General features: G+C 46.1%; 2 protein-coding genes across 9 annotated transcripts; both read left to right on the top strand.

Moving 5' to 3' along the window:
• The first annotated feature begins 40 nt into the window (after window positions 1-40).
• LOC147055132 (ankyrin repeat domain-containing protein 26-like) lies at window positions 41-9,999 on the top strand. 8 transcript variants are annotated; one of them, XM_085914276.1, is made up of 31 exons: window positions 41-120; window positions 892-1,161; window positions 1,238-1,352; window positions 1,438-1,611; window positions 1,719-1,825; window positions 1,908-2,045; window positions 2,126-2,238; window positions 2,305-2,366; window positions 2,437-2,500; window positions 2,583-2,603; window positions 2,714-2,862; window positions 3,432-3,637; window positions 4,051-4,173; window positions 4,352-4,537; window positions 4,609-4,642; window positions 4,725-4,797; window positions 4,903-5,119; window positions 5,188-5,257; window positions 5,341-5,481; window positions 5,586-5,949; window positions 6,031-6,536; window positions 6,616-6,768; window positions 6,921-7,096; window positions 7,212-7,284; window positions 7,366-7,584; window positions 7,658-7,881; window positions 8,050-8,245; window positions 8,316-8,356; window positions 8,810-8,856; window positions 8,945-9,002; window positions 9,088-9,999. In XM_085914276.1, the coding sequence occupies exons 2-31, from the start codon at window positions 965-967 to the stop codon at window positions 9,098-9,100; spliced, it is 4,260 nt and encodes a 1,419-aa protein (XP_085770402.1). In that variant the 5' UTR covers window positions 41-120; window positions 892-964; the 3' UTR covers window positions 9,101-9,999. The 8 variants fall into 8 exon arrangements, 7 of the variants coding, with proteins under 7 accessions (XP_085770402.1, XP_085770401.1, XP_085770403.1 ...); XM_085914275.1 differs by having other exon boundaries at window positions 41-182; XM_085914277.1 differs by lacking the exon at window positions 41-120 and adding an exon at window positions 210-563 and having other exon boundaries at window positions 4,612-4,642.
• A 266-nt stretch (window positions 10,000-10,265) lies between these two features.
• On the top strand, window positions 10,266-17,534 carry ptdss2 (phosphatidylserine synthase 2). The gene is made up of 13 exons (XM_085914414.1): window positions 10,266-10,460; window positions 11,807-12,101; window positions 12,809-12,910; window positions 13,006-13,088; window positions 14,171-14,238; window positions 14,324-14,458; window positions 14,544-14,594; window positions 14,691-14,804; window positions 14,880-14,998; window positions 15,083-15,197; window positions 15,266-15,411; window positions 15,496-15,681; window positions 15,774-17,534. Exons 2-13 carry the CDS (start codon window positions 11,905-11,907, stop codon window positions 15,916-15,918), a joined length of 1,461 nt encoding a protein of 486 aa, XP_085770540.1. The 5' UTR covers window positions 10,266-10,460; window positions 11,807-11,904; the 3' UTR covers window positions 15,919-17,534.
• Window positions 17,535-17,726: the final 192 nt, after the last annotated feature.

Here is a 17,726-nt window from a genome sequence, read left to right as displayed (position 1 = left end):
AAAATGAAGGTCCGGGAAAGCCCGCCATAATGAGTGATGACGTAATGACCCGACTTATGATGACAACTGTTCAAGCCGACGTAGTTGTCTCGTCGTCTTTCTACCTGTGTGACACAGCAGGTGAGCAAAATAACTAAGCGCGTTCTAGTACGCCACCGGTGATAATGAGGGCAAACTACAAGGTAAAAATCCAACCACCATCTTACCTTGGCAAAAGTATGTACAGAAGTGAACATTCGCCCCTTGAAAAAAAAAACCTTGACGTTTTCAATGACGTCACTCGGTAGAGTCATTTATATGTGTGTACTCGTGTGACAATAAAGCCATCGATACTAATGACCTCATGACGCGTCTGAGATTTTCGTGCTTGATTGTTTATTTGCAATCGTTGTAAAATTTGAAAAACCAAAAAAGAAAAAAGAAAAAGTTAAAACAAAAAACGGGTTACAGAAAGTAAGACGGGGTTTGTTTTTTTGGGGTTGATCATGAAAATGGTCACGAAAGCTAGCTCTAGTTTAGAGTTTCGGTACCGCGACGATCCAGCTCACTTTAGGAAAGTGTGGGTATGTACGCAATGCATCTCTGTTCTTATTCTTTGTTTTATTCATGAAAAATGCATATTTTAGCAAATTAGCTAGCTATCAATCCAAAATGACTCGCCAACTGTTTAGTGAATCGGGTATTTGAGAGCTTAGCTTCATTGTTGGGACGTATCACATAATGCAGGCTATATAATTTTTATATAATTTTTATTTTTTTTGTTGCCATATCACTCCGAACTCCCACATACAACCTGAGGAAGCTGGTGTGCAAATGACATCATCATGGTGTTTTGTTGTTGAAAATAACATTTGGCCTTAACTCAATCTGTCTATTGTATTGTCTATTCAGGGATGAGAGGCGCCACCGGTGATCCTTTAACAGCAGTTAAGTAGCAAATGCATCGCTTTGCTGCTGTGTAAGGATGAAGAAACTATTCAAGTTCCCCAGATGGAAGTCATCAGTTGATGCAAGTGACTCCGCTTCCGTAGCCACGACTGCCAGCGATATAAGAGAAAATGAGATGGGCAAGTTTCACAAGGCAGCCTGGCAAGGTGATATGGCCAAGCTGGAGCAGCTTGTCAAAAATGTTGATATCAATCAGCTTGACAAACACAACAGGTCAGTGTGGGTAGAATGCTTGGTTTAAAAAAAAAAAGAATAAATACACCATATTAATATTTCTCTCCTGTTATAGAACAGCACTTCACCTTGCTTGCACCCGTGGAAATGTCGAAGTGGTGAGATTCCTGATCAAGAAAAATGCCCAGGTCGATTTATGTGACAAACAAAATAAAACTCCTTTAATTAAGGTAAGCTTGGATCGACTTGTAACACATTCTGTTACTTTGTCATTGATGGTTTTCTTCCTCCTAATGTATGACTTCATTTTACCAGGCAGTGCAAGAACAACATGATCTGTGCGCCAACATTCTCCTGGAAAACAAAGCCGACCCCAACCTGGTGGACTCCGATGGAAACACAGCTTTACATATGGCCTCGGGCATCCCGTCACTCTCCATCATCATCCTGCTCGTGAAGCACGGCGCTGACATCAACGTCAAAAATCGGGTGAGCACGTTCTCGTAACTTGTTCAAACGGAGATTTGACGTCTATCGTCGTCCTTGGCAGTCATTCGCACATACCCGAGTCATTTCAATTCTGACGCTCTTTTCAGGAGGGCATTTCACCCCTGACTGTGGCAGTCCAAGAGGACCACATAGAAGTGGCAGAGTTTCTGCTGAAGAAAGGTGCCAATGTTAATATTTTGGACAGACAGCGGAGGTCGGAAAGCAAAAAGCAGTGACACGCCTCTTTTTTTCAATGAGCCCATCTTGTCAAGTGACGTCTCCAAACTAACCCACAGGTCGCCGTTAATGTTGGCCGCGGCTAACGGACACTTCGACATGGTGCGACTGCTCCTAAAGTATAAAGCCAACATTGAACTAAAAGATAGCCAAGGACAGTCAGCTGAGAACTACGCCGAGTTGGAATATCATGACACGTAGGTTGAGCTTGCTTTTTTTTTTTTTTTTTTAAATCTGTCATGACACAAGCACGGTGACGTTTCATTTTGTCCTCTAGCTGTAGCATCCTCATTACCGAGCACAGGAGAAGACCGGCCACCTCCCACCTGGGCTTGCCAAGCCCAAGTAAAAGGAGGTCCAAATCCCTGGAACGTGCCTCGATTAAAGATGGTAAGTATTTCGTGACGCTCACTTGTGTTGCAAAGACAACTTTATGTTTTGTGTTCACTCCTGTAGTTGGAAGTGTTGACCGACGGAGTTCTACAGGTGGACACAAAGAGGAACTGAAACGGAAAGATGTAGGCACAAATGAGAAGAATTGATATTTCTGTATTTGGGTGATTCTAATTTTTCGGTGTGTGTGACCAGAGTGAAATGAGCCACTTGGTGAAGTTTTTGACCCTATTGGATAAAGGAAAAACTGAAAAGTTTGGTGAGTGGAAAATCACGATAAGTCACAATAGGCAAAGCAGGCGCTATTGTCTTCAACATGTATGTCTTTGCTTCTCTCACAGACAACGAAGAAACGGGTTCAGGTGAGTTTCGCTCGTCTTGTATCGTTTTAATTTTTATTTTTCAGCAAAAAGTTCAGCCGAGCGTCATACTTGTCGTGTTCGTTCGATTACACCTCGCTTTTTTGCATCAGAATGGGATAAAGCCAGCAACGCCAGTAAAAGAACTGTACCCGAAGGATCGGTGGCTTCGCAGAACTCTGAAGAATTCGCGGAATATTCCAGTTCCTCTGTGGAGGCCAAGGCGTTTCCAAAGGCAGCCGGAAGGAATCTCTCGGACAGGGTACACTTGAGCCCACATCATTAAGATGATGTCACTGCTTTATATCAGATCTTTAAAGTTTTTGGTATCCCCTATCACTTAAAGCACATCAGATCCTCTATGTCGAAGTGGGCGCGCTTACGGCATTTGCGATTGGCCCAAAAAAAAAACGTGCACGTGTCTGGCTGACTGTCATAAGTCATGCAAATTGGATTTATTTATTTATTTATATGTATGTATATACCTCGGGTCGGAATATATTGGAGAAAAAAAAAGTCTTCTCCGTTGATAATGTCTATTTAAATCGCTCAAGCCAATATTTTGAGCATTCACTGATAATCAATGTTATTTAATTTCGGTAAAGTCAAGCGGTGATTTACCTTTCTATTTGAAAAAAAACCCAAAACATTCTTTTGAGCGGAGGAGCACAAGAAGACCATGTTCTCATTTTGGTAATGACCAACTTTGTTTCCAGGTTTGAATGTCACGAATGTTGAGTAGCTCGCTTAAATCTTTTTATGACGCTTAAGTAAAGCTAGTAGAAATGTGTGCATTGAAAGAGATCGCTGACCTCTGACCTTTTCTTGTAGTGGCTTTTTCAGGGTGCCAAAGAGCCTTCTCAGTTTCTTTCCGTGAAAAATCGAAATACTGCTTTTGACCTTGGCGCCAGAAGATTAGAAGGACATGCAAGTGAGAAAGCTGAGAGTTCCGTGAACCGCAAAGGCAGTTTATTGAGGAACAAGGAAATGTCAAGTCCACCTGAGGCCTCTTTAAATTCAAAGAAGCCGACAGTAAGGTATGCACGCTTCGCACGTTAAATTTGGCCGCACACTCCCAAAAGATGGCTAGAAAATGTATTTAGTTGTTTTTTATTTTTCATTTCATGATTTACTGTTTGATTTTTTTACTTTATTCATTTTTTATTTCATGATTCATTCTGTTTTGTTTTTTCTTTGATCTATTCTTTATTTTTCATGTATTTATTCATTCTGTGTTTCTTTTATTTTGATCTCAATCTCAACATTTCATCAATTGAGATTCCTAAAAACGGGGGCAGTAGGGTGGGTGCACGAGTGGTTGGCACTTGTGAGGTTCAGGCCTTGCATTTCTGCTCTGGCCTTAGCACGGCGTCTCTGTGGGGACTGCGGACTCCTCCCGCCCACCCAGAAGCACGCGTTAGGTTCATTGAAGCCTGTAATTTCTTTGTAGGTTTGGATGCTGTCATGTCGATTTTGGCCCTTCCAATGATGGGCGTCCAATCGAGGGTGAATCCTCACCCAATGACAACTTGGATAGTCCACAGCACACCCACGACCCAAATGACGACACTGGGTATAGAAAATGAATGGTTGAATTTAAATTGGGATTATTATTATTTTTTTTTTAATCCCAAATCCATCAAAAAATGCATTGACCAAATTTACTTTCGGGGTCGGGGGTCAACGAAGCGTAGAATGGCTCTTCCCAGCTTGACTTTGATGGTGAGCTTTGTGTTCTTGTGTTTTCGTAGCAGAAAACAGACCACGTCACTGTTGCAGCGATTCTCCCTAACAAGCAAACCGGACGAGCAAGCCGCAGAGAAGATTTCGCAACTGGAATTAGTTAGCAAGGCTCCTTCCAGCAAAGCCGGCACCCTCAACCGAGATCTTCCTGCAAACGACGACACTTTGAGTGATGGCTCGGAGGATGAAGGAAGGTAGATATGCAAAATGACTTTGGCTCAGATGAACTCGACATTCTAGAATAAATGTCTCTGTTTGTTGTCAGCAGGTCGCAATCCAAACAAAAGATGAAGAAACAGGTAAGCAATTAAATGTTTTTTTTTCAATACAGTTTGTGGTGCGGAAAGCTTCAATTCGTGTTACGTTCGTTCCTACAACCAGCGCGTTGACGAAATGGAGATCTCCGAAGAACTTGATGAGATCACGTCCTCGTCGGATGGGACTCTGGAGGAAGGTGAGTTCCTTACACGTCCTCTGAACTTGAAGTCATCGCCTCGAATAAATTCTGGTTCTAATACCAAACTCACGGGTACATGATGTCATTGACTTTTTTCCCCAGTGGATAACCAATTTAGGGTGAAGCTGGAAGACTTTGTGAGTCCACCGATCAAGCAACCCATCCTCAAATCCAAAGACCATCACGGCTGCACTGTCAAGGTGACCAAACTAAAAGAGGAGACGGCCCAGTTGAAGAACAAAATGGAGGAGGCCAAAGACGACCAATGTGTCATGGAGCATAAACGCATGCAAATGGAAGCCGAACTCGCCAACCTCAGGTAGAAGTTCAATCGTCTGGTGATCTTTGAGCTCTCCCGAGCTTGCTTTTTATTTCTCCCGTCAACAGATCGTCGTCAAAGCAACAGCAAGAAGACTGCCTCAATACCATCAGGATGGCCCAACTCAACAAAAGCAAGGTGAGGAAGAAGCGTATCCAACTGTTGAAACGCTCTTGAGGATCTGGCGGCGGCCATGTGACTTTTGTTTCATCCGCCCTCAGCTTGAAGAAGACCTCCGACAGGCCCATGTGCAGTTGTCTCAGGAACGCTGCACAAATGCCCAACTGCAGCAAAAACTAAAGAGTCAAGACTGCAAGCAACAGACCATTGAAGAGGACTACAAAAGAACCAAACATAACGTGGTAATTTTCAACCCCTCCTCCCAAAAAGAAAGAAATCAATCAATCAATTCTCACGAAAAGGATCCCAACAAATTTCCAGTCATCTGCAACCTGTCATCTTTTAGGAGCATCTGAGAACCGAGCTGGAAGTAACCCAGGCGCACAGCAGCACCAAACAAAAGGACCTTCTCGAAGAGAACGAAGCCCTCAAGGAGCAGCTGGAAGATCTTCGCCAAGATCTCCGGCTCACCAGCGACAACCACGCCCAAAGCGTCTTGGAGTGGAACAACCTGATTACGGGATTGAAATGCGAAGTGACCCTCGCCAACGCCCGACTGGAAGCTCAGTGTCAGGCTCACAGCGTTTTGGAAGCCGAGACTCAGGGCGTCCACGCCCGCCTGGCGGAAGCCGAGCAGCTTCGCACGGAGATGGAGAAAGTTCTGCTCCAAGAGAAGGACGAGCAGCAGCGCCTGAGAGACAAACTCGCGAGTCAGTAAATGCCGGAGCTCGCTCGTACTGGAAAAGTATTGACTTGATTTTTATTCATCCCGCCCAAATTGATCTCCCCAGGTGAGATGGCCGTTCAACGAGAAGCCTTCAACAAACTGTCCCAGAAGCTGGCCAAGGCCAAGGCGCAGGGCAACTCGTTGGAGAACGACGTACAGCGAGTGGAGGCGCAGCTGATGGAGAAGAATGCGCACATCGCCACCCTGCAGCGGAAGACGGACCAAGTCAACACGCGCGTGAAAGAGCTTGAAGGGCTTCTGCAGACCGAGAAGGAGCTGGTCAGCTGGGCCGGAGCGCGCCAGGAGGCCACGCAGGAGCTGCTGAGCAAATCCCAAAGCGAAGGCGCCATGCTACGGCAAAAGTTGGACGAGAGCCAAAAAATGTGCGTGGCAAAGGACATCGCCGTGTCGGACGCCCAAAAGTGTTTCAGTGAAATTTTGGCCAAGCTGCGTTCGGACTGCGAAGACAGAGTCCAACTGGTGCAGGACAGGAATCAGGATCTCGCCGCCAAGGCCGCCGAACTTCGAGAATTCATCCACCAATTACAGGAGGAGAAAAAAGATAAAGAGGTGTGAGGTCATCGCATCACGTTTGGAATGATTTCACGAGTGGCCCGTCCTTGTCTAAATGTCGTCTCTGCCGCTCCAGGCCAGTCTGAAGCAGTTGCAAGCCGAGTTTGCCGACTTACTGGTGAAGGTGTCAAAGTGTGAAGCTTCGTTAGAGCTCCACGAGCGATATCACGTCGAAGCGGAGGAAGAAAAAGCGCGACTGCACAAAGAAGTCGACAAGCTTAAACGAAAGGTATTCGACGTCAACACTCTTGTTTTTTTTTTTTCTTCCTGGCGCCGGTGGTGTCGCTAAAAATCACACATTGGAAATATGACAAATGATGTATTTAAAAAAACAAAACAAAAAAAAAACATTGCTGTTAAGGCTCGCAATTTGTCACGTAGTTGGAGGAACGGGAATGCCATTGCAACCACGCCGAGAAGCAGGTGGTCACTCTCAGGAGTCGTCTGGATGAACGAGAGCAACAACTCTGCATCTCTGCTCAGAAACATAAAGAGGCGCTCTCGGACGCAGCCTCCGCCAAAATATCCATCAAACAGCTGGAAGAAGTCGTGCACAGGTACTGGTCAGCGCCACCCCAGGCCAAGCCAGGCCAAGCCAGGCCAAGCCAGGCCACGCGACTCGATGTCAGTTTCCACATTCTTTGAACATTTCCCCCGTTTGAATGCATCCAGGCAACGAGCTCTACTTAAAGGCGCTAAGAGGAAATTGCGAGATCACCAAGCAAGTGAAATCATCAAGGATAAGGTTTGTTTCCTCCATCGATGCGCTGCGTCAAATCCGGACAGCTTCTCGTGCCTCACGTTTGCCGTTTTGTAACCACACCAGGTGAACGAGCTGCAAGCCGAGCTGAGGAGGCAAATGTCCTTCCGTGGCCTTCTGGAGAAAAATAAGAGCCAGTTGGAAGACGAGGTGCAGAGCCTGCGACGCCGAGTAGAGACGAACACGGTGGAGCACAGGAATACCGAACAGTACCGGCGGGAAATCGAGGAGAAGGCCCGACAGGAAATACAGAAAAAAATCCACGAGGTCAACCTCTTCTTACAGGTAAGATGACGCCGAGGCCCACGGCAAAAAAGGCCAGACCGAGTCAGCTTTCGGTCGGATCTTCTCCCCTCAGTCCCAGGCAGCCACGCAGGAGGCGCAGGACCAGATTAAAGCCTCCACCGAAGTCAGCCTGCGCTCCAAGATCCAAGAACTGGAAGGAGAACTGAAACGAGCTCGCAGCATCCAGCACGACACCATCGCCCAGCGAGACGCCTTGCACAAAGAGTTGAAGCGCTACCGGCAGATGCACAGAGAGGAGCAATGGCTGCGCAAGTCCCTCAGCAACGACCTCAAAAGGTACAAGTGTGAGTGAGTGAGTGAGTGAGTGAGTGAGTGAGTGAGTGAGTGAGTGAGTGAGTGAGTGAGTGAGTGAGTGAGTGAGGACGGACGGACGGCGGGCGGTCTCCAAAAGCACCATTTTGAGCGAGTCTTCTCAAATGCTCCTTTTCCTCACGAGGTCTGCAGGAGTAACAGTCGGCTGACGGAAGCCAATTCCAAATTGCTCAGCGAGCGCTGCAAGTCTCTGGTCGCCTCAGCGGCGCCGGCCCCCGTGGCTTCGACCTCCAGCGCCATGGCAGCGCCGTACCGGATGCGGACCTCCAGAATCCTCAACCCTATGGCCGAAGGAGCCGGCGGCAACATGGAGGATTATCTGTCCAAGGTTCGTAAAGTCTTTCTGATCATCTGTGTGAGAATGATTATTTTTACACGTTTTTTTTTTTTAATATCAGCTATACCAAGTTATGGAAGATGTTAAGGCTTCTTCACATGTGTATGTATTCTTTCTATTCTTCTGCCTAACACCAACCTCGACGTACTGTTTTTTTGGCTGTGGCTCATTCAAACTCTTCTAATATCACCTATCAAACCAAACATCAAATGAATAGACTCACACATGGTTGATTTCAAACAACTGTCTTGGAAACGTTTGCTTAGCTTAAAATAGACCTGAGCAACACATGTCAATGGAAAATCGAACACTTCAATTTGCCCACAAAAAAAAGAAACCGCATTTTACTTCAAGCTTACGTATATGTACGCTTGTCTTATACTGCCCTCACGTGGCCATTATTCCTCACTGCACTTTCTGACCCGTCAATACACCGTTAAAAAAAACAACTATTATGCTCATGCTTGCCTTTCAAAATAAAATGCGTGTGCTTTTGTGTTGAACAACAAATGATACGCATTTGTGTGTGTGCGTTTATTTTTTTTTGGACTTAAGAAATGAAAGGCGAGTCCAAACTGCAGTCCCCTTCACTTCGATCACCAGTACGTACCTCAGCTTGCGTCAGTTGAGCAGCCGAGTGGCGAGAAGAGTCGGAGCTCAACTCTTGTTTTTTTTTGCTTTTGATTTCAGCGCTGAGCAGTGAAAACGGAACAAACAGACTCGCGCAAGTCCAAGTGGACGAGCAAAGGTGTGAACACTTTGAATTGCTTCGGCAACTTGACTTTGGCAGCCCATCTCACGTGGCCGACATCTCTCTCTCTCTCTCTCCTCAGCCAAAGCGATTGATTTGGCCAGCATTCGTGGGTAGAGCCGGGCCCGGTTACCAGAGCGAAGCAGCTGAGCTTCAGGGGTTCCTGGAGAACAAGCACGAGCTGAGGTGGACGCGGCGGACGAGTTGAGAAGCAAGCGGGCGATTTGAGCCCTACCTAGCACACTCTTGTCATTTGGATTCATTCTTTTTGTATCCCGTGCTGATGATGATGATTTCAAATGGGGAGCGTGCACAGCGAGCTCATCTGTCGCGCTCCACCAAGATGTATTTCCCCATCATGGAGAAATGCAAGCGCCGCACACAATGCACATTGCACTTAAGCACTCACGCACGTATCGGACCGATCCCAAGCGTTGCCCGAAAAATCTTGAAATGGGCTCAGTCGGTTGTAGCCCAATCTTACACTGCCTCACAAGTCCAAGCGAGCACCCAACATTGATTGATTTGTATGACCTCCCTTGGCAGTGGCTAATTGTCAACTGTCTGTTGCATCACGAGAGTGCTGTTGATTTTTAGAAGCAACACACAGTACCGATTTTACATGTACTATAATCCTGCTTTGGGATTTTGACCTCTTTGAAATGGATGGATGGATGGATGGATGGATGGATGGATGGATGGATGGATGGATGGATGGATGGATGGATGGATGGATGGATGGATGGATGGATGGATGGATGGATGAATGATTCGGTATGTGCCATCACAAGGGGAAATGTTTGCCTTGCTTTCAGTGTTACTTTATTTTTGTAGGGGACAAGGGAATGCAACTGACTTTGATCTATCTTGCCATTGACCGCTGTGTTTGTCCTTTTTGCCATTTGTGTTTGTTTTGTTCCTTTTTTCTCTCGACAGATTTGTCAAGAGAGAGAAATCTTGTCAATGAGCAGAAAGTTGTCAATAAATGAATGCAACAGCCTCAATTGCTCTGACTTATTGATTGTTCTGCCCTGACGTCTTCTTTATTCATTGGATGTGCCTTGTTTTTCTTTTTTGTATTGTTGACTTGGATGTTTGGTTTAACAACAACAGGTGGCAAGCGCGAAAGAAACGGGCATGATTTCAATATAAAACCCCATGATGATGACTTCCGGTAATCGGGACGTTTATTTTGAAAGGTTGAACCGGGGCGGTTGCCTTCCTTTCTGTAAGTGCCCTACCTACCAATGCCCCATGTGACGACGACGACGACGAGGTTGTGTCGTCTGGGCTCAAGCGCTTATTGAGACTGGCTGGATTTGTCCACGCTAACGCGGCTTTTAACTTGTCTTGCCAAATCGATGTTTGACGGCATTTGCGTTTAAAACGCTTGCATAGATGGAGTCCGAGTGGCGTTCGAACCGCCTAGAACCACCGACGCTGCACATTGACTCGGTAGGTATCCCTATTACGGTAGTATGACTCATGGAACGTCAGCGTTTTTGTTTGGACAACAGCTCACTCGCTCGCTCGCTCCAACGCGGCCTTAATCAAATTGTTCGTTGGCCATTCAAAACCGCGGCTGAGAAGTCAACAATCCTGGCAGGCAAGGTCAAACAGCATGGTAGCATTAGCCAGCGAGGCTAATAAGACAAGAGACGAGGATTCTCAGTTGACTCGAGAAAATGCGGCCATTTAGTCACCTACATGAACATTCACTCGTGTGACATTCGTATCGTTAACAACCCCGAAAACGACACTAGCGTTGTCTGCGCTATAACCGCAAAGGCAGCTGGACTTTTCCTATTTGTTGACGTTTCACCTTTTAGGTGGCTTCAAGTCACTTTTTTTTTTTTATTAGGCGTGGCGTTTCTATTTATGGTTCTGTGACCCCTGGGAGTCATTAGGGTGTTGTTGTTGTTGTTGTTGTTGTTGTTTCTTCGTCCCGGTCGTTAGGGGTGAAAAGTGATGTCAGGAGGACGTTGTGAGTGGGGGGAAAAGGTCAAATTGGTTTTCATCCCATCACTCTAATGCTTGCCCTCGGGAGTCATAATCATGAATGGATGTTAGTAAAAGTGCAACACCACTTGTTTGTTATTTTGAAGAAGTAGAAGTTGAATGGAGTTATTGTGATATTCAAAACATAAATCATGACATTTAAAGTCCCAATGATCATCGTCATGAGGCTCCATGAGAACGAACAATTGGCGGAAATGTGTTGATGTTGTTCTTTAAACACGGGGGGCCATGACATTTGCGAGACAGAGCTGGGCTGTTCTAATTTTGTTTATTGGGTAGGCGAGTAGTTTGAGTGCCAGGTAGTCAGTTTCACTTGCGCCTTGCGTCATGTTTTCTAATTATTTGAATGACTAGATTTGAAGAGCCTTCACAACACTGGATCTGGACTCTTGGTGACCTACCTCTAAGTGTTGCCTCGAGATTGACCAAAAGAATCTTTCAAACCCTCAAAGACATTTGGATTAAAAAACGAAACATCTTCAACAAAGTCACGTAGACCCGAGTCAACCTTTGCGGCTGGCGTGTTTTCGTCAAGTCAGATGCGGTGGTCAGAGGCGTTTCCGGAACAGCCTCAAGATCAAGCAAATTTATCGGATGAAATCAGTGACACAGCCAAAAGCCTGTTTGAAATAAACAAGCTGAACATTGATCTCACGCCAATGTCAGCCATCTCTCGGGAAAAAAAAAAAGCAATCGCCTGGCGCGCTGCGGTAGGAGGCGGTTCCTTATCTCCTCCCTCCTCGTCTCCCAGTTGACTAACGCTCATTTCTTCCACATCGCAGTCGCTTGGGTGCCGCCAGTGACGCCTCACCTTAGAAGTCAAAGGGAAAGCGGTCTCACCCGCACGGCAGATCCTTTTGAGGTGCGGCGCGGCGTGGCCATGAAGCTGGAGGCCAGGAGGAGCTGCGTGGCCCCGCCGCTGCCGCCGCCGCTCAACAATGGCACGGGGGAGCCCGGCTGCCCCGATCAGAGCTCGGCGCTTAAAGCCAAATTCACCAAGCAGAGCTCCAGGGAGAGCCTGCAACGGAAAAACACAGAGTGCGAAGTGTATGACGACGGGACCAACACGTTTTTCTGGTGAGTGCTCTCTGCTCGTGACAACCTTTTATTGAGCCTATTTTTTTTCCTCAATTTCACACCACCCGATTTAGCAAAAAGACAGACCATCTGTAGCTCTGGACTTCCCCCCCCCCCCATTAACTTCTTTTATAGCTCGGCTCGGCACACAACGTCGCCGCGGCAACCGTCGATTTACTTGCAAACAGAATCCATCCACACTACTCTATTGGTCATCTCTTATCTAAATCCGTTAGCGTCGTTCTCCCCTACTGGTCAGACTGAGAAGTTGCAGGCCGGTTGTTGCTTTCTCTTGCAACGAGCCCGAAGTCGATATCTGTCCGTTTCATCTTAAGACGTTGCATACAGTGTCAAGTGGAATAGTAGCTTGTGCTTGCAGCTGTTGGCGCAGAAGTGGTCAGTCCGGAAAATTGACATTCTGTCGAGCTTGCGTTGGGAAATAGCAGCCTGCCTGCTTGCTTGCTTGCTTGGCACTCTTCTTCCAGCGAGGGAAAATAAACTTCACTTAGTACACAATATGGCATACCAGAAAGACAGCACAGTTGCGTCATAGTCAAACAAGCAACACGGCATTGATTTCGCCTGTCATCATTTGCTGTATTTTTCGTACTACTACTCATACTAATACTGTCCCCCCCCACGAATATCTCCGGTTCAAACGCCCTCTACAGACAAGAATTCTTAATTTGCGGCTTCTGTTTTGTCAGGCGGGCCCACACCGTCACCGTTCTGTTCATCTTGACCTGCGCTCTGGTATACGTCACGCTGCTGGAGGAGACGCCGCAGGACACGGCCTTCAATACCAAGAGGTTCTCGACTCGCACTCCAAGTCGGCCAGAAAGACAAGTCAAAAGATAAATCCCTCAATTTATGGAAATTGTCCTTCTCCCGTCGTCTCCTTTAGGGGGATCGTGGCCAGCATCCTCGTCTTCCTCTGTTTTGGGGTCACACAAGCAAAAGATGGACCCTTCACTCGCCCGCATCCAGGTAACAAAAGTTCACACCCCATATGGGAAAGGGGGGGGAAGCCATTTGGAATCATTCTTTCATTTCCTAACTTGTATAAAAAAAAAAAACAGACCCGCAATTTGGTCACATTTGGCTTGAGCCCAACACCTGCAGTTGTTTTCACTTTCCGCACTTCCATTTTATCAAAGGATCTCAATTTGTGTGGATGGTCGAGCTGGTTAGCTAGCATGAAATCAAACCGGTGCGGCTCGGCACGTTTAAAGCAGACCGCTGTCAATTATGATGATTGTTATGATGTTGTTTTGACAAAAGCTATACTAGATTTCATTGCCGCATAGTTAAGAGCAAGAGGAGAAGGCAGAGAAGGAAGTTTTTTTTGTTTTTTTAAGCCATTGTTGACATCCGTTCTGTGTCCACAGGGTTCAATTTCGAGGCCTCTGTTTTGTTTTGTTTTGGAATTGTCTTTGCATGTCAAATTTTCATTGCACGTAGAGCATTTTATATGCGGCGTCGGTTGTTATCTATAAAATCGAATTGGGTTTGGAACACCAGTGCGGTTTGTTTTCCAGACATCATCCAAACCACCCTCGTTAATCACTCCTTCTTTGCGGCAGAAAGGCGCGCCCGTCACTTTCGACACTCCAATGTAGCCAAACGCGTTTCCTTTCTAACGGCAACTTTCTTATCTCCGGGACTTCCTGAAGCTCCATCGAGAAATGCAGATGGCTGGGTGTGCCCACAAAACACCATGTTCATTTTCAAGGCTTTACATTTCCTGCCCGCTTCTTTTTATGAACCAGAAGACATCGTCGAGGAGTTTTTTTTTTTTTTGGCTCGTCGTTCACCTCGTTACATGTCGCGGGGAAAAAAAATACCCGGCGGGATTTCAGAAGGCGCAAACCTGTATCTCCCGCTGGGTCAGTGTGATGAATATACTTGTTTGCATTTCTCACAACGTCTCTCGAGCTCCTACACAAGAACTGGTTGGACAGAAGAAATGTATTCTCGCAATGTTTGTCCAAGAGTTGTAATTTGCTGCTTCCAAATCAGGTTTCTCCAAATATTGGAAACAAAGTGTTTTTGTGTGTGTCCGCACGCAGCCTATTGGCGCTTCTGGCTCTGCGTGACTGTCGTCTATGAGCTCTTCCTCATCTTCATCCTCTTTCAGGTGAAATGAAAACCATTTTCTTAGCTCTTGTAGAAGGAGCCGTGCTCTTGTTTCAGCTCAAATTCCAAATGTCATTTCCATCTAGACGGTGCACGACGGGCGACAGTTCATGAAGTACATCGACCCCAAACTGGGCGTTCCCCTTCCCGAACGAGATTACGGAGGAAATTGCCTCTTCTACGATCCGGGCAATACCAGCGACCCGTTCCACAATGTTTGGGTACAAATCTTTTGTTTGATTGCCCATTCCATCTTCTCCACACATCATTATATTGGAAGCATGTGTTTTTTTTTTTCCCCGGCAGGACAAGATGGACGGCTTTGTTCCGGCTCACTTCCTGGGGTGGTACATCAAGGTAAGCTAATAGCTAAGCCCTGCTCAGGCCGCCCTCCCGTAACCGTCCCACAGGTGGAATTAGTTTAGGGTTTTTTTTTTTTTTTCTTTCCCTGAGACGCTGATGATTCGGGATTGGTGGATGTGCATGATCATTAGTGTCATGTTTGAGTTCTTGGAGTACAGCCTGGAGCACCAGTTGCCCAATTTCTCTGAATGCTGGTGGGACCACGTAGGTGCACTTGTTTTTGCTTGCATGTTTTTTTTTATTTATTGCATGTAATCAACTTTTTTTTTTTCTTCCCAGTGGATCATGGACGTGCTCCTGTGTAACAGTCTCGGCATCTACTGTGGCATGAAGACGCTGGCCTGGCTATCCATGAAGCCTTACCAGTGGCAGGGCCTGTGGCACATTCCCACTTACAAGTAGAAATTTATTTTAGCAGTCCTCTTTTGTTTGAAAGAAGACTACTGGAGCACGGTGGTGTTTATTTTTATTTTTTTTTCCAGGGGCAAGATCAAGCGCATCGCCTTCCAATTCACGCCGTACAGCTGGGTGAAGTTCGAGTGGAAGCCGGCGTCCAACCTTCGTCGCTGGCTCGCCGTGTTAGGCATCATATTCATGGTAGGTTTGAAGAGCATCTTTTGTCCGGCCTTTGTGCTGTTTTCAAATTTATTGTCATCTGTTTTAAGTTCCTGCTGGCCGAGCTGAACACCTTCTACCTGAAGTTTGTGCTGTGGATGCCTCCGGAACATTACCTGGTGCTGCTGCGACTGGTGTTTTTTGTGAACGTGGGGGGCGTGGCCATGAGGGAGATCTACGACTTCATGGACGACCCGTGAGTGCCAGCGAGTCCGAATGGCGGCCAGCTTTCCTCGCACGCCCGTCCGACAAGCGCGCTTCTCTTGTTTACGGCCGACAGGAAGTTCTACAAGAAGCTGGGCCAGCAGGCGTGGCTGGTGGCGGCCATCACCGTCACCGAGTTCCTCATCGTGCTCAAGTACGACCCCAACACCATCATGCTGCCCATTCCCTTCTTCATCATGCAGTGCTGGTTGCTGGGCCTCCTCGTCATCCTCGTGTGGACGCTGTGGCGCTTCTTCATCCGGTGAGGAAAAGGCTGTTTGGATTGAAACGTAGATGAAGCCGATTTATTTTGTAAATTGCTGAATAGTCGAACCTTTTCGATCCCGACTGCAGTGACATCACCCTCCGCTACAAGGAGACGCGGCGGCGCAAGCAGGAGGAGCCCGCCGAGCGAGAGCGCCCCCTAGGCAACGGCGCCACCTCGGGCCGCAGCAAACTCAACGGCCTCTCTGACGCCCTGCGCCACAGGAAGTCCTGAGCGGGCGACAACGACGAAACAAAGCACCACGCAAAGACTGACGCGGCCGCCCCGGCCATTTTCTTTTTTTGGGGGGGGATTCATACATGGAACTTTTTCTTTATTTATATGCAACGTTTTGGGACGAAGACGATGGAGTTGGACGTGCGTCCAGCACTGGGCGTCTGAACGCTGTTTCCTGACAATTACCAAACATGTTCAGCTCCTCGTTGCAGAGCGCCAACTCGTGCAAAAAGTAGTAAAACACTGAACAGTTGACGAGCGCTTTCAAAAGGTCAATTAGGTGGGTTTTTTGTTTGTTTTTGCTTTACCTCAAATCCAAATCTCCCAAACTGTGTGAGTATTTAAGTAAACTTCACTTTGTTTTGTGTCAGGAATTGTCCCCAAATGTAAAATGAGAACTCGAGCTGGCTAAGTTACGAGCAGTAATGGAGAAAATGTATCTCTCTCTCTCTCTCTCTCTGGTATTACCCTCAACGCTTTTTTAGCTTGTGCATAATCTGCATTTTCATAAGTGCGATATGTAAGTGGCTTTATTGAAATATGAATCCATTTGGCAGGCATTGCACCATTACGTCAGCTGCCTCTAGTTCTCACTTAACTCGTTTTACCACCAAAGAAAAATCTCAAGGATAGATGAACAACAATGATGACATGAATCATGGTTTTCAAAACTGGAACTTTTTTTTCTGCTCCTCGCAAATGATTACTCACCTTACTTTAATGTTGGTTGAAAAAAAAAAAAAAATCACTCCAGCTTTTTCTCCAAAGTCCTTCAGATGCATTTCAGGTTCATCCTCCAAGTAACTGCTGAAACGTGTTAAGCTACTTAGTGTGGTAGGGTAGGGATCCTTTAGGGGCAATTTCCTGTCCTTGTCCAAGACTAGATTGTACAGTGTTAAATATCCAAACACCATCATGACAATCACACTCTGCTCAGCGGTTGTGGAAGCTTGCTTTAAACATAAAAACAAAGGGTTTTTTTTTTACATTTGAATATCTTGTGGTTGATTTTTTTTTTTGTGTTTTCCAAGCGCCATAACTGAGCTCATGATACTTTTGAGCACCTGGGAGGTTTTTGTAATGGTTGCGCGGAGGTTTTCTTTGTTGTGGGCTTAGCACGTTGGCAGGGTTACGAATGTGCTTCGCAAGTGCTCACCTTGCTCACAAAAAGGTGTCCTCTTACTTGAATCAACAATTCACAGACCAAACGCTTGGAGAGCTTTTGTTGCTCAAGCCATAAAACACATTTAGACTTTTTCAAGTACCAAATATTTGCACCTTATTTAGCTTCATTACATTCCGTAGCTGTGAGTCTTATTCTGTTCTATTCCGTTTTTTTTCACTTAGTCACCATTGAACTTGCAATAACAACCCTTTTTGCTATTTTGAATGCTTTGTTTATGGTTGTCATTTTGGATTTAAGTGAAGCCATGAACACTAAATGTAAACAAAATAGTAATATAGAATCCTGAATACTAATTTGATGTTGAAAGCCAAGTTCGGGTTTTCTTTTGTTGTTTTTTTGTCTCCATTTGTACACTGGTCAAAAAACGTAACTAACCTGAGAGATGCTGCTGTTGTGTTTACAATAAAATACACACAACAAGCTCAAAGCTGGAGGATTGTTTCATTTGATTCTGTGTCAATAAAAAGCTACTGTAATTTTCGTACTAAAGGTCGCGTTTTTTTTTTCATAGTTTGGGTGGGAGAGCGACTTATATGTGAATTTTTTCACAAACCTTCGAAAATGCGCGATGTTGTGAAACAGCGATAAACGAACCGCGATGTAGCAAGGGATTACTGTC

The sequence above is a fragment of the Syngnathus leptorhynchus genome, chromosome 6, assembly GCF_054491065.1.
Source record: "Syngnathus leptorhynchus isolate UIUO chromosome 6, UIUO_Slep, whole genome shotgun sequence".
Taxonomy (NCBI): domain Eukaryota; kingdom Metazoa; phylum Chordata; class Actinopteri; order Syngnathiformes; family Syngnathidae; genus Syngnathus; species Syngnathus leptorhynchus.
Note: the sequence above shows the minus strand (reverse complement) of the source record. Positions and strands in the feature narration are given on the sequence as shown.